This window comes from Nomia melanderi, chromosome 14 (assembly GCF_051020985.1).
Source record: "Nomia melanderi isolate GNS246 chromosome 14, iyNomMela1, whole genome shotgun sequence".
Classification (NCBI taxonomy): Eukaryota; Metazoa; Arthropoda; class Insecta; order Hymenoptera; family Halictidae; genus Nomia; species Nomia melanderi.
The window spans coordinates 5,237,919-5,256,481 of NC_135012.1; the positions used below are offsets into that span (position 1 = coordinate 5,237,919).

The 18,563-nt window shown below is 35.6% G+C and overlaps 4 protein-coding genes across 9 annotated transcripts; 3 read left to right on the forward strand and 1 right to left on the reverse strand.

Annotated features, from left to right (window-relative positions):
- Positions 1 to 1,805: 1,805 nt before the first annotated feature.
- On the reverse strand, positions 1,806 to 9,978 carry LOC116427161 (uncharacterized). 5 transcript variants are annotated; one of them, XM_031977168.2, is made up of 8 exons: positions 9,703 to 9,978; positions 9,532 to 9,614; positions 9,189 to 9,434; positions 7,376 to 7,674; positions 7,169 to 7,273; positions 4,498 to 4,737; positions 3,437 to 3,832; positions 1,806 to 3,074 (listed from the first exon to the last, which is right to left on the reverse strand). In XM_031977168.2, the coding sequence occupies exons 6-8, from the start codon at positions 4,732 to 4,734 to the stop codon at positions 2,340 to 2,342; spliced, it is 1,368 nt and encodes a 455-aa protein (XP_031833028.1). In that variant the 5' UTR covers positions 4,735 to 4,737; positions 7,169 to 7,273; positions 7,376 to 7,674; positions 9,189 to 9,434; positions 9,532 to 9,614; positions 9,703 to 9,978; the 3' UTR covers positions 1,806 to 2,339. The 5 variants fall into 5 exon arrangements, with proteins under 5 accessions (XP_031833028.1, XP_031833031.1, XP_031833030.1 ...); XM_031977171.2 differs by lacking the exon at positions 7,169 to 7,273 and having other exon boundaries at positions 9,289 to 9,434; positions 9,703 to 9,977; XM_031977170.2 differs by lacking the exon at positions 7,169 to 7,273 and having other exon boundaries at positions 9,193 to 9,434; positions 9,703 to 9,977.
- Positions 9,979 to 10,073: 95 nt separating this feature from the next.
- Positions 10,074 to 11,897, forward strand: bug (thioredoxin domain-containing protein bug). Its single transcript, XM_031977174.2, has 4 exons — positions 10,074 to 10,450; positions 10,865 to 10,998; positions 11,072 to 11,307; positions 11,383 to 11,897. The coding sequence occupies exons 1-4, from the start codon at positions 10,405 to 10,407 to the stop codon at positions 11,735 to 11,737; spliced, it is 771 nt and encodes a 256-aa protein (XP_031833034.1). The 5' UTR covers positions 10,074 to 10,404; the 3' UTR covers positions 11,738 to 11,897.
- A 429-nt stretch (positions 11,898 to 12,326) lies between these two features.
- Positions 12,327 to 16,656, forward strand: LOC116427159 (uncharacterized). 2 transcript variants are annotated; one of them, XM_031977160.2, is made up of 7 exons: positions 12,327 to 13,024; positions 13,093 to 13,195; positions 13,268 to 13,533; positions 13,658 to 14,026; positions 14,111 to 14,465; positions 14,540 to 14,844; positions 14,962 to 16,656. In XM_031977160.2, exons 1-7 carry the CDS (start codon positions 12,764 to 12,766, stop codon positions 15,511 to 15,513), a joined length of 2,211 nt encoding a protein of 736 aa, XP_031833020.1. In that variant the 5' UTR covers positions 12,327 to 12,763; the 3' UTR covers positions 15,514 to 16,656. The 2 variants fall into 2 exon arrangements, with proteins under 2 accessions (XP_031833020.1, XP_031833019.1); XM_031977159.2 differs by having other exon boundaries at positions 13,268 to 13,587; positions 14,962 to 16,653.
- A 139-nt stretch (positions 16,657 to 16,795) lies between these two features.
- Positions 16,796 to 18,520, forward strand: LOC116427141 (neuropeptide Y receptor type 2). The gene is made up of 5 exons (XM_031977132.2): positions 16,796 to 17,111; positions 17,187 to 17,596; positions 17,667 to 17,892; positions 17,962 to 18,164; positions 18,232 to 18,520. The coding sequence occupies exons 1-5, from the start codon at positions 17,013 to 17,015 to the stop codon at positions 18,518 to 18,520; spliced, it is 1,227 nt and encodes a 408-aa protein (XP_031832992.1). The 5' UTR covers positions 16,796 to 17,012.
- Positions 18,521 to 18,563: the final 43 nt, after the last annotated feature.

Sequence of the window (18,563 nt, forward strand, 5' to 3'; positions counted from 1 at the left end):
TTCGAAGCTTTTTCCCTATACCCGCAACGTGTAAGACAAGGACGGAGATAGTGTGCGACAAGGACAGAGATAGCGATCCCCGTGCCACCTACTTGGGAAAAGCATCTCATCAGTCCCTGGTATGTACTCGTGAAGCATGATGGCAAAGAAGGTATCCGACAAGGGTAGACATATGATTTGGCGGGAAAGAGACAAGGACGCACGATGGCGTTCGCGCAGAACGCGCAATCGATGCAGAATTCATTAATTACTCGACTCTCACGAATGACTCGTTAACATTTGCGATTGACGATCGTGGAATGAATCTTCCCGCGGTTTCTTACATGAATTTCAATGGGATTTTGTTTCCCGTTAATTATTTATTAATTATTTTTCGAAACGGTGTCTCAACACGGTGTAGAAACTTTCGACGGACGCCGAGTAGATGATTAACTTTCTTAGTAAATAGAAATGATTGGTGAACTTTTAGAATCAGGGAAATCAGAGTGGACTCCTAGCAATTTTTCAGTATCGGTTTCGGTCACGTTTGGGTCGTGGTTAATGAGTGATTAGCGATTCTCGGATGGGTTCGTTGTGTCTCTAAGAAACGCGATAAGTGAGACAAGGAAAGACGTATGTGTGCAAGAAGGACAGAGATAGATGCTTAGTGGTGCTACCTGTCGAGGAAATTCTCAAACTTCTAGCCATAATAGTACAACAGTGCCTCCACCAGGTGGCGCCACCGAGCACCTGTCTCCGTCCTTCTCGCACCCGTATATCTTTCCTTGTCTGACTCATTGCATCCCTCATAGACGCAACGAACCATCCGAGAATCGCTAATCACTCATTAACCGCGACCCAAACGTGACCGAAACCGATACTGAAAAATTGTTAGAAATCCACTCTGATTTCTTTAATTCTAAAAGTTCACCAATCATCTCTATTCACTAAAAAAGTTAATTATCTACTCGGCATCCGTCGAAAGTTTCTACACCGTCTTGGGGCATCGTCTCGAAAAATAATTAATAAATAATTAACGCAAAACAAAATCCCATTGAAATTGATGTAAGAAACCACGGGAAGATTCACTCCACGATTCTCAATCGCAAATGTTAACGAGTCATTCGTGGGAGTCGAGTTATTAATGAATTTTGCATCGATTGCGTAGTTCTGTGCGGACGCCATCGTGCATCCTTGTCTCTCTCCCGCCAATTCGTATATCCATCCTTGTCGGATACCTTCTTTGTCATCATGCTTCGCGCGTAGGTACCAGGAACTGATGAGATGCTTTTCCTAAGTAGGTGGCACAGGGATATATATCTCTTTCCTTGTTGGACACTATTACTGTCCTTGTCTTACGCATTGTAGGTATAGGGAAAAGCTTCGAAAACGCGTCGGCGCTAGATGGCGACATTGAAGCCTTGGAAAAATCTTCTATCCTTGTCGCACAGTCGCTCTGTCCTTGTCTTACGCATTATGGTATAGGGAAAACGTTTATGGCCGCTGTCACGTATACGTGACTACTAGCCCCTGACTGCTCGCAGCCAGCATAACGTATACGTGAAGTTGTATGCATCGCAATGCACTTGTTATCAGTACAGCTTTTGTATATGTTAACTGTAAACCTTTTGCAATCAGTATAATGGGATTATGTAATATAATTCTTACATATACTTTTGATCCTTTTTTGCATATTAGGGTGTAAAGTATTTACTTATGTATTTTTCAAATTAATTTTAGTGTAAATAAAAGAATATAGATAATGAGTACATAAATAGAGATAGACGGTATAATTTGTTAATTTAATCTCTTTATTTACTATATATACATTTTCAAAATTGTAGTGTATTCGTTGCTTGAACAAATGAGGTCTAAACAATGAATTATTCAATTTAACAGTGTGTAGATTAAAGAAGTAAATTGTGCATTGTACGGAAAATTTTATATGCGACAATACAGACTACAGATAGATTTAATGTACAAATACTACAACAGGATGACAAATCATTTATAATGAATATTTCTTAACATAGTTCCTTCGCTCAAAAGGCATATAATCACTCATTTTGCAAGAAGGAAATTTACATTCTTAAGTAAAAGAAATTTATGAGAAGATCTTATTGAACAAAATAGAGATGTATGTACATAATATAAATAAATAAGACCGTACGTCAGTTCCATGATCTGTCACCCGGATTTTTTTAAACAGAGTTTAATTCAACGAATTTTATTGTTCTCAAGACTAGACAAATATAAAATCCGTGATTCCAATTTCACTCGAATTTTCACAATGTCCCTAACTTGTGCTTGACTACAAATTTTTCTAAGAGTTACTAACAATGGAAACAGCATAGGGTATGTTATCCATAGCTAATGGTATACCCCATTGAAATCATCAAAGTTTCTTTGATAGCTGGATGCAGTTGTCGCTCAATAAACCTAGTCAAAGCCTGGCTAGCACCTCTGAGAAACACATCCTCCATTTCTCTAGCTACATGTTCTTTGGACTGCCATCCTCTACTATCATTGTCTAAGTCGAGTGAAAATATACTGTCCAGATTTTCATCGGGATATATCTGTCTGGTCTCTTTGGGGTCTTCACTATTTTGATAATTATTTTCTCTTTTGAAATTGTTCTTTGGTTGATTGTCATCCAAGGTTCCCAAGAAACTTTCCGTTTTATTCTCTAAGCTGTTTTGATGGTCAGTACAATTGTTAGTTTCGTTTGTTCTTAATCTCTTGTCGGACAGCGCTGTTGCGAAATCCTTTGGAGTGATCGTCTCCATGGATCTAGAGATCCTGCTGTTTTGATCACCAGCTTCCTGGCCAATTTCGAAAGTTCCTGGAAAGCGACGAACGCTCGAAGTGCCTTCGAGGACATTAGATTCGGGAATGGATCTCCTGTCCCGTGGCGGTGACTTGGTCAGCCAAACGTTCTTTCGCCAGATGCCCAATTTTGAAACCGGTGAACTCAGGAAACGAGAATGACGAGTCTCGTTCGGTATGACAACATCTACTTCTTTCGAAACGCCTATTAGTTGTCGAGGTTCCGCTGCATCGTAGTCGTCATTTTGTATTAAAGGTACCGTAGTATACTGTGACAGAAGAGACAAAGAAATGTTCAATAATAGAATGGACTACATAGAATCTATATAATGCTTCAACGACATTGTATAAACCATTTCAATGTGAACACAATGATTAACACGTTGAATGCACGATTTCATGGAATAAAATACACAAAATGGAAAACATATAATATTAAATCATTTGTTTGAATTGCATTATTATTATTGCACGTTGATCTAGCTGAATGGCGCTGCATTAGGTAGCATTATTTTTAATATAGAACTGTTTTCAAATAATCATTGTTTAATTGAATCAACTATAGTAATTTGATTTGGTTGTCACCGGTGATCCCCATGGCATTCAACGTGTTAAAATATCTAAAGTTTACCGTATTTATTTCATCCCGAGGGGGATGATAAAATGGTGGCCATTTGTCTTGTCTCTTAATCTGTTTGTCTAAACGCCTAGTGTGACAACCGTAAGCATAAATAGAAGCAAATCTCGGCTCCAGGAAACTGGACTCGGTACGAATTCTCATTTGTCCTCTGCCTCTAGCGATTGGGCTGGTTAGAAAATCAATTCCTGCGCGCCTTAATCGCAGACTCATCCTACAGGATTCAGCTGGGATCGGTGGTTGATGATCTCTGGGCACCAACGATACCAAACCAGAGACTGAGAGGTCATTGAACATCACACGAGTTTGGAGAGAATTGTTGTTAGGTTCATAAACACATTTTTCCACTCTGGCCCAAGGAGATTCGACATCTCTAGCACCTTGCGGCAACTGAAAATCATTGAGATAGTTAGAACAGTAGTCTTCTTTTTAATCATAATTTGTATAATGGATTAACCCCTTGCATGATTCCTTTTCCATTTGTACTCCGCAAATATATTTCATTGTTCATAGTTCATTATAGAAGAAAGAAAATTCTACACTTATTCTACATCTACGTTTACTTAGAAGTATTATAATTAATAGTAGAAAAATAATATTTAATTCAGACTTGGGAAAATTAACCCTTTGCACTGGGGTGGTGACTCTCCCTCACCATTTGATTTCATACAGTAAAACTATAAAATTTGATGTTTAATATTATACTCTGTATAATGCACCAATTTGAGAAATATTGAAATAAAATAGCTTAATATAATATAATTTAATTTAATATATATTTAATTCAAAAACTATTGAAATAATAGCTCGTATAATTTCTCTTCGAGTTAGTTTCACAAAATATCGTCTTTGTCTCATCATAAAATGTTCAAATATCTTTAGTGAAGAACTTCTGAGTGCAAAGGGTTAAATGATATTTGTATTTGTTAAATTTCCTATATTTGTTAAAATTCCTCGAATCAAGTGCTAAGCGCTTATATGTATAACCAGCGATACGCTTTCTAAATGGTCCCCAGTCTATCAAACTCCAATGTGATTTGTGCAATAAATATTACTTTAACAGCAATCCGGGAGACTGACATCTCAAGTGGTGCAGAACGAAGTTCTTGCTGATAAGACGCGCCAGATTCCTCGTTTTCCAGTCTGTTCCTTCTGCTAGAATCTCTGTGGAGTGCATCCAAGGCGCGTTCCAACCTTCCACCGCAGGCTTCCCAGTTAGCAATGTTCGCGCGAATGAAGCTGATCGACGAAACCACCAGCAACAACGTCGTGGATAACTTGAATTCCAACATCACCTGTGAAAATCATAAACGTTAATTTAAACCAATAACGACAGATTATGATGAATAAAATTCATCATCCTTGGTTAATAGTTTCCATTTCAAGCTAACGACAAACCATTCTATATTAAACTTTTTTTCAATAACGCTGGTTCAGATTAATTAACACGTTGAATGCTATGGGGTCACCGATGACAACCAAATCGAATTACTATAGTTCATTTAATTAAACGTTGATTATTTGAAAACATTTCTATATTATAAATAATATTACCTAATGCAGTGATATTTAGCTAGGTGATAATGCAATTAGATTAAATGATTTAATATTCCATTTTTCCCATTTTGTGTATTTTACTCTATGAAATCGTGCATTCAACGTGTTAATCCATTTAGTCATCCGTTTAATGGTGTCTATGGTAAATGCGATTAGATCACGGATACTAGATACGCTGGGAACAAAGAAGATGCATCTACGCAGTCGGTGTCATTAAAATATCTCCACAAGCATATCCTGTAGAAACTCAGTGAATTCGAGCCGCTGAAACAGAGCATGAATGTGTCTTCCTTCCGTCTCTGTTTCAACGACAATCGGGTGAAACCAGGAAGCATAATTCGACCGGCTTGTTCAGCGCGAGTTGCCCCTATTGTCCTGCTACTCGACTGTTGCTATTAATTCCGTGCTCTTCCTATGACCGATCATTCACACTGATTCTACGAAGCCGATTTTAACAGAAAAAATTCATGTATCTAACAGCGTCGATCGTGAGACTTCTTTACAATATAATACCACTGTTTTTCCAAGGTATTATCTAATCGCCTCCGTGAAAAGTTTCTAATTATCCTATTATTCGGTAGGAAAAACTCAGAGATGCTCATTTATACTTTGTCCCATTTACTAAATCGTCGAGGCTTCTCCTTATCAAAGAAATTAAACTGTAAATGAACTTCTTTGTTTCTAAACAAGCTAAACGCGGTCTCCTAATTCAAATTGCGGCTTCCTCTGTTCAAAGTGTTCACCGACCTCGTGGAAAACAATGAACAAATTTCCCAGAGATGCAACTCGGTTTCCCAATTTCCTAATCGGCCAATATTGAAACACAACACGGCTGCGCGTGTGTGTAAGTGCTTGAGGAGCACGCCGGAGGAGGCAAGAACGCAACGCAATACTTTTTACGATTCCAGATACGAGATCTCGTCATTGTTTCCGAGGTACAAATGAATCTCGCCGAATAAGGCCAGCGTTCCACTTATTTCTGTATGCTAATACAGCGAACGGAGCTCGGCGTGTTGTTGTCCATATTTCGTTCGCAAACGATTTTCGCGGTTCGTTAACCAGCGCGCACGGTGTGCCTGGATTTTGTAATTTTATCCCGGGAAAACCTTCCCTACGTGTCTTGGATTTTCCGCTGTTCGAATCACCGTAGGGTCCCTCCCTTTTTTTCTTAGGGAAACGATACAGCTAGAATTAACGAAGACGTGCGATTAATCACATGGAAAGAACAACTACAGTTGTTCAGAAAGACAGTCAAATAAGTGAACCCTTTGCACTCGAGAGTTTTTCATTGGAATATTCAACAGTTTCTGAAGAGGTATAGACGACATTGTTTGAAACTAGTTTAACTATAATTCATAGATAAATTAAACGACGAAGCTATTTTATTTCAATACTTCACATAGCAATACAAAGTTTCATTTAAAATACTGAATATTCAACTTCATAGTTTTACTGCATTGAATCAAGTGGTGATTGAGAGTCACCTCTCGAGTGCAAAGATTAATTAGATGAAGTAGTTAATTATTTAAATCCAAAGGCCTCTAGATTATTAGACGAAACCCTAACCAGTGAGCTAACAATTGTTATCAATGTCTTTTTACAAAGGTGTCTTTTTATATACCAAGCAAACTTTCATTGTAACAATTTTTCACTCTCTGCCCTGATTCCAAAGTGTTCTACATTATACAACGTCTTTAACACGTTCGCTACCAGCGCTTATTTCGGTCTCCTCAATTATATTTTCTTCAATCCAATAAATCTAAACAAAATATTAGAAAAGGAAACTGAAACGCATCATTGAGTTCCCAAATATAATGTAGTTTATAATTTCTAATAACAATATCTATAGGACTAATTTCATTTTCATTATGTAAAATATAGTATTACCGTCACAGATATGCGACGTTGGTAGCGAACATGTTAACACATTAAGCGCCACGAAAATCTTAAGCGCTTTCCGCAGAGTTTCTCTTTTGTAGCAAAAAAAAGCAGGAACAATTATTAATAATACAACATTACAATGTTCACATTACACTATTACCAACTTAGTTACGTTATCAAACATTTTCATTTCACATCAGTTGTCTTGCATGTTACGATGTTCTAATCATTCAGAAGCGTCACCAGTGACTGACACGGCGCTTAACGCGTTAACATCCACGAGCTTACCTCGCAGCAAAGAACTCTTGTACAAGATAATAGAAAGAATAATTGTAACAGCAGGCATAAAAAGCGTAGAGGAATAAGAAGACTCCGTTGAACTGGATGCAAAAGCTGTTGAGAAAAAGGAAAGCGTTCCGAGTTATTAATCAAGAGCGTGTACAGTGGCGAGTCGTGAAAGCGAGGGAGAACGTTAATTGATATTTGGATACTCACCGGTGGACTCGGTCGCGCGATTCATCGGCCACAACAAATTTAAGAAGGATCCCGTAGTTTCTCCGGGAGCCGAGAACAGAAGAGGGTCCTTAGGTTGCACCTTCGGAGTAAGGCAGATCGAATAACAATGAAAGTGGCTGGATACGCGCCGCGGCTCCTACTCCTGAGTCTTCCTTTCCTTGTTCTTCCGGCGGCGCGTAGAACACGGTCGAAAGCGGCGAGCTTGATCGTGGCATCGCGTGAGATCGCCGCCGTGAATGAACTCTTTCGTAATTCGCAAATCGACTGGCAATCGTTATCTGTAAATTGAATCGGGATTATTCGAATGCAGTTTCGCTTCAATGACGATGCCTATATTATTAACACTTTGCACTCGAGAGGTGACTCTCAGTCATCACTTGATTTGATACAGCGAAACTATGAAGTTGAATATTTAGTATTTTAAATGAAACTTTCTAATGCTGAGTGAAATATTTAAATAAAATAGCTTTGTTGCTTAATTTATCTGTGAATTATCATTAAATTAGTTTCAACAATGTCGTCTATATCTCGTCGAAAAATGTTGAATATTTCCAGTGAAAATCTTTCGAGTGCAAAGGGTTAACCCCTTGCATTCGACAACATTTTTTATTAGAAACATTTATTATTTTCTGGCGAACTATTAGCAATATTATTTGCAACTTACGTAAAGAAACATCTTATATAAATTATAGGGCAGAGTTGTTTTATTTCTGCGTTTCATGTGTTGATACCTTATTCAACATTTTATATTAAATTTTTCATTTTACAATTTTGCTGCGTCCAATCAAATGGTGAGTAAGAGTCACCTCTCAAGTGCAAAAGGTTAACACGTTGAATGCCGAACGATTTTGCGGAGCAATCTACACGAAATAGGAAAAATTATAATATTAAAGTATTTGAATTGCGTTATTGTTGCATAGATGTTTTGCTAAACGTCGTCATTTTAGGTTGCATTATTTCTAATATGGAATAGTCTTTAAATGATCATCGTTTAATTGAGTGAATTATAGTAATCCGATTTGGTTGGGTCACCGGTGACCCACACGGCATTTAACGTGTTAACCCTTTGCAGTTGGAAATTTTCCAGTAGAAATATTTAAAGTTTTCTAAGAAGATATAGACGACGCTCTTTGAAAGTCAATGATTTATACAAATATTTTACGTATAGATGCATTATACGACGCTTAATATTATGAGATATTATAAAAGCTGATTTCATACAGTAAAATTCTAAAATTTGATATTTAATATTATACCTTGTATAACTCGTCAATTTAAAAAATATTGAAATAAAATAGCTTAGTATAATTTAATATATATTTAATTTAAACAATATTGAAATAAAATAGCATAGTATAATTTAATATATATTTAATTTAAAAAATATTACAATATAATTAATAGCTTAATATAATTTAATTTAATTTAGTATATAATTAATTCAAAAACTATTGAAATAATAGCTGGTATAATTTCTCTTCCAGTTAGTCTTACAAAATATCATCTTCATTTCATCAGAAAATGTTTAAATATTTCTAGTAAAAAACTTCCGAGTGCAAAGCGTTAATACAGGGCGTCGCAGAAAAATGTTACCACATTGTATTAGCTAGTAAAACGTTGAATTAAAAAAAGATACCTTAATATAGTTCATTGAAAGCAAATTGTATATTTAAGAAACAGTTTATAAATTATCAAAATATGGTAACATTTTTTTGTGACACCCTGTATATATTGAATGTTAATAGATTAATACATCCCCATAGAAATAAATTACATAAGTATGTGTATATACCTACTATCCATAAAAAATATGTAATTACGTTAATAAATGGTAATTAAATGAATATAACGATTCACACAAAGTTCCTGGCTTTAATTTGTTGTGGTTATACCGGGTATCACGCTGCAACATATGACTCCTGCGTGTTGGGTCACAATTGGAAAGATTCGAAGACCACTATAGAGTGGAGAAGAAACAAGGTGACGAGATGCGCTCGAGTATGCAAATGATCCGTCGTCTATGACGGTCGGATGGTAACTGAAACAGTCATTTATCATGAGGTTTCACAATGTCATTGTATACGTTTCTAGAACAGAACTGGAAAGGCGCGAAACAATGATGTTCGGATGCGTACAGAATAAAATTGATTTCGTTTACTGATATTCAAAGTATCGGGCAATTCCAGCGATGAATATTTGGTCGACTATTTAAATGATTCTTTGGTTATATGAAACAGAAAAAAATATATGAAAATTGTAAATACTATTTAATATTATACCAGTACAAGTAAGGGAAAAAATTATACCCAGTGTTAATAGCCAATTTTCCGGTCAAAGATAATCGTACTGAAGTTTGCCATTATTCAACTTACGATTAGCGCAAATTATAACAACAATGGCGACAATATAATATCACGTGGTGGTTCTCTTATTGGTCCGTTTGATAGCGAGCAGGATCGTACTGGCTTGCACTATATTCGAACGCAGAATTATTGACGATTATTTCGTTATTGTGTATAAAATTATTAGTAATATGTATTGTAGTTTGTTTCTTTTAATAAATTAGATATTATTTCAGTAAAATATGAAATAGATATAATTACAGTTACTACTTTAAAAGGAATCTTCGTTAAAGCGTATATTTCTGCATCGTGTTACGTTCCTGGAGAAAATTGCGTGTTTATTGTAATCTGCTCTAACCCCGAGTTGTACAGACTTTTAAAACGTGAATCGATAGTAAGAATCGACTTGCAGGATATACGATAGTTAATTAACTCGACTAGAATAATCGATTGTACTTACCTCTGTTCCATCATTGAGAATCAAAATAAAAATAATGCATAAATTTATTTTCCGCGAGTGTCACACCACGTATTACGTACCAATTATGATTGTTCGTTGAACACAGTGCATACTTGCGTCACATATAAATTAATCGAAAATTGGATGCATCTATTTTTCACTTTATATGAGAGACGTGCGTGCAGTTTATAGGTTATGTACATAAGATGTTTTCCCCTAGAAGAAACTTTTGTTTATTTATCATAGCTTTAGGTGAAGTGGCAATATCTTTTTCTATGTTTAAATAAATGGACTGCGGATGTTTATGAAAATTTAGCAATTTCTTGTCTATTTTATACGAGTATTGTTATACTTTCATTAACCTGTTAACCGTACGATTTTTCGATCAGAAATAAATTAAAGATGAATAAAAATGATTTCAAATAATTTTCCTCGTAATTAGCGATCTAATTTATAGATTCTGTTATAGATACTGTTACAAAATTATAGTAAATGATTATATACAAATAAATATGAGTACAAAACACATAGTTGGTTAACAAGTTAAAGTCTTTATATTCGTATATATTTTATATACTTACATTTGCTAGAAATTCATAAAATCCGCTGTCTATCAAAGAGATTGAAATGGTCTATCAAACCAGTAATTTTTCTTTATTTTCCTAGTTCAAACAATAATTGTCCTTGGAGAAACAGAGTCTGAGAATAAAACCATTGAAACGAATGTAACAGTAAACAATTCTTCCTTTAATAAAATTACATTTAATTGTTTGACCGATACAATTTATGGGCCAGTAGAGGTGAGATCTTAGAGATTAAAGAATTGTTGATGTAAAGTATATAAGAGTGATTATAATGTGATAATTATTACAGATTGGCAATGCAACCAGCCTAATGAAATTATTGATCTTAGAACCAGGACCAACAAATAGAAGTAGAAACGACAAAGAAGGTAAACCCTGGTATCAGGTACCAGGAACATGTGTGATAGTATTATTTTATGCAAGGTGGTGTGTATTCAGCAGTCAAGCTGCGCCACATTTTAATGCATTACCACGTTTCTTCCCACACATCAAAGCAGTAGCAATTGATGCTATGAAATACCAAATGTAATACTACAAACTATTATATTAAATTACATTGATGAAGATTGACTATTATTAATGTATTTCATATTCTTACAGATTCAATGCTCAGTATGGAATTGTTGGTGTTCCTACCCTGATGCTAATTCATAATGGGAAACCTGTGGCAAAATTTAACGACACTGTATACACATTGGAATCTTTTGCAAGATTTATAACGTACACGACTAATTTACAACCGAATGGATCCTTGTATGTCACATCATTAGACTTTGCTGGTCCAGTCTCCAGCACACCGTCAAATGAAACGGATTATTGTTTAGTTCTTTCATGGGTTTTCATTGCTGCCTGTGCTCTTTATTTCACATTGCAGAGCAGATGGTGGCAACAATTTGTCGAGTTAGTTCAGAACACGTGGCGTGAAAGTAACGCTCAACATGAACATGCTGACTAAAATATCAAAAAGAGACTATACTTGCTGCTTCATGTACAAAGCATGATGTAAAATACGAACTTATGGTATTAAAAGATTTTTAAGTTACGTGAAGATACGTGTGGTAATTGTTAATTAAAACAATGTAAATATATCTTAATAAATAGAAGGCGTAAATGTTGTTTGGAAAATTAATTTACTCACTCCCCCTGCTTATTACCATCTGCCACCGTTTTTAAACATTTGTACGCTACTGATGAACAATACATTAGATATTATTTACGAATCTAATTGTTTTATACTAATTAATAATTGCCCTCTTAGTAGAAAGGATATATTAATGTCAAATTTATTAATGAATAACGCGCTGTTACGGGAAGTTTCGCAATCACAAAGTTACATTTAAACGGAACTGGAAAATATTGCGCGCCTCTTGTCAATGAACCGACTAATTCGTGTTCCCTTAGTATTGACAAATATAATATTTTTAATGCTGCTTACGTAATATAATAATTTAAGCGACTCAAAGAAAATATAATTCTTATTATCGTGTATTATCATAATTCAGTCGCAAATGACGAAACTGAAATTTGACTTCCATAGTACTACACCGAAACTCGCATGTAATGGCCGACTTCGCGATTCACTTATCACTTCCCTAACTTCATGATTGTTGTGTGCGGCATTTGTTTGCGCTGAAGTTCGTCTCTAATGAGTTTTGTTATTGCAATTATTTCGGAAACGAGGTGCTATTAACTTCTGTGCAATACAATTTGTTAAGAATAAGTGAAATTTTCACGAGAACGGAAAGACCCTGGAGGAAACAACATGACATTGTTCGGTATCCGAACACGTTCGACCAATTTCACTTATTTTCGTGATTCGACGTCAGGTTAGGTTCCTATCAAAAAGAAGCCGGCTTTCTTTTTAAATTAAGGCTAAAGTAGCCAAGTATTAAAAAAATCAAATTAGATTAATATATTAATAGAGGGTCAGGTTAGGGTCAACTAAGATCCTCGACGAGGTCAACGTCTAAGCGAAAAAGATATGGGATCGTTGAACCTTGTTTGTCCTATGTGCTGTGGAGAAACTTTCAACAATCCACAGTCACTGAAATACCATTTATTAAGCATGACAGACAACCTGTACTGTCCTAGTTGTTCCCAGCGTTCTGACTCTGTAATGGCACTTATTCAACATTTGGACCGGTGCGGGCAAAGTGCTGATTCAGAGGAACCATCTGAAATGAAAGAAGAGTCTATAGAAGAGGCTCAACGAGAAACAGAGACGAATACAACAGTGCTAATGGTTGGTAGTGGATAAAGATTTTTATATTTATAACTACCTTGATTTTGATTCAATGATTCTTACTTTAGGACACCAATGTTGAAGATATAGACCAAAGTTTTCTAGCAACTGTAAATGACAGTGGAATTATGATAGTGGGGGGGCCTCAAACTATTCAAGTCGATGAAAATGGTGTGTAAAAATCCTAATTTAATCAGTATTACTTCTATTTTCTATTTTATATTCTTCTAACACACATATCAGGAGAGATTAAAGTTGTAGAGAAAATGGAAACTGAAGAGGCAGACATGGAGCGAAACTCTTTGGAATTTAAAATGACAGAAAAAGTTCCTAGTACTACAGAAAAAGAAGAGGAAAAATCCTTGACCCAGGATCATATAGTAACCATTTCAGCAGCTGAGGCAGACGATAAGGATGGAAATAAAAATATAATTACAATTTTGCCTGAGGGTTCAGAACTTCTTGATGGAGAAACTGGAGATTTGATAAATATAGACCATATAAATGATGTAGGTGAATTAGACGAAGACGGATTGTTACATGTGAAACAAGAACTTTGTGAGGTACAAACAAGTGCCAATATTCAAAATATAGATGAAGCTATTAAACCAAATGCATATTTAACTTTTATAGATAGAACCAGAAGCTGTTTACAGTTGTACTAGCTGTGATATGAGTTTTAATTCCGTTGTCGAGCATATAAAACAATTTCATGATGGCCAAGAAGTATTACTTGAAATAGCTGATCAATTAGATGATTTACCTACTGTACCTGCAACTAATACCGTACCACCAGAATCAGGAAATGTAGCTAATCCACGACAAAGGCAAAGCATGAACACTCTGCGTACAGAAGAGTGTGTAGACAGTGAAGGACGATTATATACGCGAAAAGTAGTACAAATAGAAAGGTTTTGGGATAGATCTCCAGCTCAGTCACCTTTACAGTCTACAAAGGCACCAATGATAGAAAAATTTTTTTCTAATGTAGAAGGAGTAAAAGTATGACAAACGCCTACATATCTGTGACATATTAACTTATAATTAAACCAAATCTTTTAATGTTTCACTTCGAATGAATCGCAGGTACGCGAGAAGAGATTGGCTGCAGCGCCAATGAGAATGTACAGATGTAACCAGTGCCTTCAACAGTTTTCCAAATTAGTAAACTTCCGGGTACACGCGTGTCTCCACGGCAATAACCGTTGCGACAGTTGTGATCAAACGTTTGCAACGCCAAAAGCGTTGCAACTCCACGCAAAGGTTCACGAGGGTGAACCAGATCCGAATCAAAAAACTTTTGTATGTGAAACATGCGGCACGGAGTTCTGTTCACATAAAAGCTTGCGCCTGCATTCTCGAATGCACGCGCCGGTCAGAGCAAGACACGTTGATGCTCCTGAGGGAACACCCAGTGCCACGTTCACGTGCCCTGAGTGCGGTAATAATTCATATTCCATTATCGTTTGCTTGTTAATAAATTATGAAACTTAAGTGTCAACCGATTACTTACAGGCAAAACATTAGCAGAATCATACAAAGAAGCGCACATGGCATTGCATTCTGGTGACTCCGTGACTTGTACGGTTTGCAATCGCAAGTTTGATTCCGCTGATAGTTTAGCGATGCATGCCGCAGTACATACGGAGATCAGTCAGTCGCACTCGCCAACACCGCCCGTGACGGAAACCGTGACCGCAGAACCCACAGAAAATCAAAAGCCCTATCAGTGTCAACACTGCGGTCGTAGATTTACAAGACCTCACGAAAAAGTGAAGCACGAACGAATTCACACTGGAGAAAAACCACATGCATGCGAAGTGAGTAGGATTCATCCGGAACGAGTTTACTTTGATCGTACAAAGTTTCCATATAAAACTATAACTATATAAAATTCGAAATCGTAACGAGATACATTAATGTTTATCCATCGACAGGTCTGCGGTAAAACGTTTCGTGTCTCTTATTGTTTGACTTTACATATGAGAACTCACACCGGTGTGAGACCTTACGGATGTCAACATTGCGGAAAGAGATTCAAAGCGTCCTCTGTGTACAATCACCATTTACTTACACATGGAGACGAGCGTGCTTATACCTGCCCGTATTGCCCGAAAACTTTTAAAACACGAGTTCAATTAGCAGGTCATAAAAACAGTCATACAAAACCGTTCCGATGCACCGAGTGTTCCCGGCCATTTGCCTCGCTGTACGCTGCTCGTGCTCACATACAGACACACAAGAAAGATAACAATTTGAAATTTAGTTGTTATATTTGTGGTGCGTCGTATGGCAGAGCGTTCGCATTAAAGGATCACCTGAAACAACACGGACAAGATGTATTAGCTCCTCCGGAACCAGCGAGAGAAGAGGAAGTTCACGAAGGAGAGGATTTCTTGCTGGCAGAGGAGGAAGTGGAGGATGATGAATTGGTCATCCCCTCTCCATTACCAGTCGCACAATCATCAGAAGCGGAGGACACAGAATAAGACTATGAAAGCTAGTCAAATGTTTGTTATAAATTGTAGTTTAATATTGTTCAATATACCGATGAATGTAATGACGAATTATTTCCTATTTTATGTAGAACTCGGGGATTGTATCGGCAGGATATTACTATTCACGCGTTGAATTAGTATGAAATTTTTAGTTCTAAGGACGAACATTCTAATACAAACTGCTGTGACTAGGGATGAGATAGTATTGGTTTGTAAATAACATATTACAAATTTGTATATCTTCATTTGGTACTGTACGGATAGAGAAAAATGTTAAATACGAGTAGCTATTATATTATGAGAAAGTATAGTTTTTATTGTGCCTATTTAATATATTGGAGTAAAATGAATTTATATTATTTAATTTGTAATGTATTTTAAGATGATAAGTTCAATTGTTTGTTGCAATGTGATTCCCTACAATTTCAATTGTTTTTCTTTATTTCTTTGCTTCTTAATTTAATTCGATATTAAAACAGAAGGAAAAAAGTTACAGAATATTACTTTATTTTGAAACCCCAAATAGAGTAAAGAATCTAACGGAGATCAAAGATTAGTTTTATCGCTAATTTAAGTTCCATTAATGTTAGAATCTACAATAGTATAAAAATACAAATGTATTCGTGTGAACTGTTTTGTAAAGAATTTACGATTTCAATTAATTTTATTCTTTTTCGAGGAGCCAATACTTGTTACTACTGAAAGCGACACAGAACTATTTACGCACGTAACTTAAAACATTTTGAGAGCATAATGTTTATATATTTTTCATATATTGAAACAGAATGGAACATACACTGTATTCTTTGAAAATTATAAGAGAAATGTTCATCCGGATAGTTCTGGGTACGACTGATTAGGAAGTAATCTACCAAGTACAAATAAACGCGAAAAGTTTCATGTGAAATATATAATACGAAAAATAATGCAGCCATAGACAAATTTGTATTTTTATTTGAGCGTGCCAAATTTATATATTTGTATATAAGAGACCAATTAATTTAACCTTACTAAAAAAAATTGAGTGCACACTATTGATAAATATCTGTGTAAAATAAACGTGTACGTACGTGCACAAATTTGCAACCAAATAAAAATAACGTTAAAAATTTAAATAGTATTATCTATAATAAATAATCCATCAACGACAAAAATGTTCAATTATTTATTTGCTACAATAGGAACATCAAGTGTTTACACTGTCGTTTTCCTAAATTACTTAAAAGATTACTTGAATAAAAATTTTGCATTGTAATAAGCTTTCAAATATAATTCAATTTTTAATTCATTCTTTCCGTGTTTAAATATATTAGTTGTAAGAGAACTGAAAGTGCAAATACTTTTTATACCTACTGTATCTAGAGAGCTGTGCAAACAGACTTACTCTTAATACTAATGGGCCATCTGTTATATCCAGATTACAATTATTAAGCCTCAGTACTCTATTTGAATCCTTGTCATGCCCATATAGTAAAACAACTGTAAACAGCATGGAGACTTTGATATTGCAGAACAGAAGCATTATTTTAAACGTGCAATGGAATTGTCACGTGGAAAACAAATATGAAATCTCTACTACTAGTTCAAAAGTATGATTGTTCATTAAACTGAATGTTAATCTATGTCAATTTGTGGAGTAACTGACAAAGTTTGTGGGTTCTTAGTGGGAAGACATCGATACCAGCAAATACCTGTTTCCTTCAGAAATTTGGGGAATAAGACCTACGTGGGAAGTAATCGTAAAAATTCTCAGTGTTCTACCAATCGTCGTTATCGGGTCTCTAGCTAACAGTGGCTTGATTTATGTGGTAGTTAAAGAAAAATCCCTTCAGACTACCACAAACCTCCTGATCGTGAATATGTGCATCGCGGACTTAGGCACTTGCTTGATATGCCCATGGATGTTCCTCTGTACAGATCTATTTGAGAATTATATTTTGGGAGATATTGGTTGTCGACTGGATGGATCATTGCTGCATGCTCTAACGTTGGTAGCTGTCTTTAATTTAAGTGCAATCAGTTACGACCGTGTTTCTGCAATTGTATTCAATTGTGCAGGAAAACTAACGAGAAGGTGACACTAGAAAATAATGTTAAAAACTCACGAGTGCAAAGATGCATTATATCATGCTTTTATGTTTAAGGATGACCTATATATTGCTCTTCACTACTTGGATTTCTGCTATAGCTGTTGCAGCTCCTCTGTCCTACTTTAGGCATTATTATGAGAGACAATGGAAAAATTATTTGGAAACTTTCTGTACTGAAGATGCAGCGTTGGTCTACCCATATTGGCATATATTTGCAGGCTTGAGTGTCTGGGCACCATTGGCCATCATGGCCATATGTTATTCAGCTATTCTAATTAAAGTATTAGTATAAATTTTGTTATTTATAATAAAAGAATATACTACCAGAGGTTTATTTCGTTTTTTGCAGTTAGATCGCTATGAATCACAAGCATTGAGAAGTAAATACCCAATAGTGGTGAAATATAAGGGCAGAGTAGCTCAGGTCTTGGCTCTTATAGTCTTGGTGTTTATAATAGGTCGTGTACCCTTTACGGCATTAATAATTACTAGAAGTCAATTATTACAAGGAATTCCAAAACTAGGACAAGCACGGATCATGTATCCACTATGGTGAATGCTTGTATAACTCTGAACAATTCACATAAAACACATAAAATAATATTAAATTGTATTACAGGTATATGAGTAAATACCTGGTGTTGGTCAATGCAGCTGTAAATCCTTTATTGTACGGTTGGAGCAGCAGTTCATTGAGGAAGGAATTATCGTTATGTTCTGTTACATCCTGGCTTATCCACAAGAAAAAGGAGCAGGAGTCAAAACCATGTAGTATTTCACAGTTGAAATCAGACCATTGCTTAAGACCACGTTCTCCTTGTATAAGAATGAACTATAATGAAAGATATACAATACCAAACATTTTATCTAGTGCCAACAAAGCACACTTAAACACAAATCCAATTTAGTTTGGTATTGTAAATGGAATAGTATTAATAATAAAATTCATCA

Coding starts and splice junctions, on each gene's coding strand:
- LOC116427141 (XM_031977132.2), top strand. CDS start 17,013: ATGGAGACTTTGATATTGCAGAACAGAAGCATTATTTTAAACGTGCAA. Junction 17,112..17,186: donor TCTCTACTACTAGTTCAAAA/GTATGATTGTTC, acceptor GTGGGTTCTTAG/TGGGAAGACATCGATACCAG. Junction 17,597..17,666: donor GCAGGAAAACTAACGAGAAG/GTGACACTAGAA, acceptor TTTATGTTTAAG/GATGACCTATATATTGCTCT.
- bug (XM_031977174.2), top strand. CDS start 10,405: ATGTTTTCCCCTAGAAGAAACTTTTGTTTATTTATCATAGCTTTAG. Junction 10,451..10,864: donor TTTATTTATCATAGCTTTAG/GTGAAGTGGCAA, acceptor TTATTTTCCTAG/TTCAAACAATAATTGTCCTT. Junction 11,308..11,382: donor GATGCTATGAAATACCAAAT/GTAATACTACAA, acceptor ATATTCTTACAG/ATTCAATGCTCAGTATGGAA.
- LOC116427159 (XM_031977159.2), top strand. CDS start 12,764: ATGGGATCGTTGAACCTTGTTTGTCCTATGTGCTGTGGAGAAACTTTC. Junction 13,588..13,657: donor TGAAACAAGAACTTTGTGAG/GTACAAACAAGT, acceptor TAACTTTTATAG/ATAGAACCAGAAGCTGTTTA. Junction 14,466..14,539: donor GTTCACGTGCCCTGAGTGCG/GTAATAATTCAT, acceptor GATTACTTACAG/GCAAAACATTAGCAGAATCA.
- LOC116427161 (XM_031977168.2), bottom strand. CDS start 4,734: ATGTTGGAATTCAAGTTATCCACGACGTTGTTGCTGGTGGTTTCGTCG. Junction 3,833..4,497: donor TCTCCCGGATTGCTGTTAAA/GTAATATTTATT, acceptor AATGATTTTCAG/TTGCCGCAAGGTGCTAGAGA. Junction 3,075..3,436: donor CTCGGGATGAAATAAATACG/GTAAACTTTAGA, acceptor CTTCTGTCACAG/TATACTACGGTACCTTTAAT.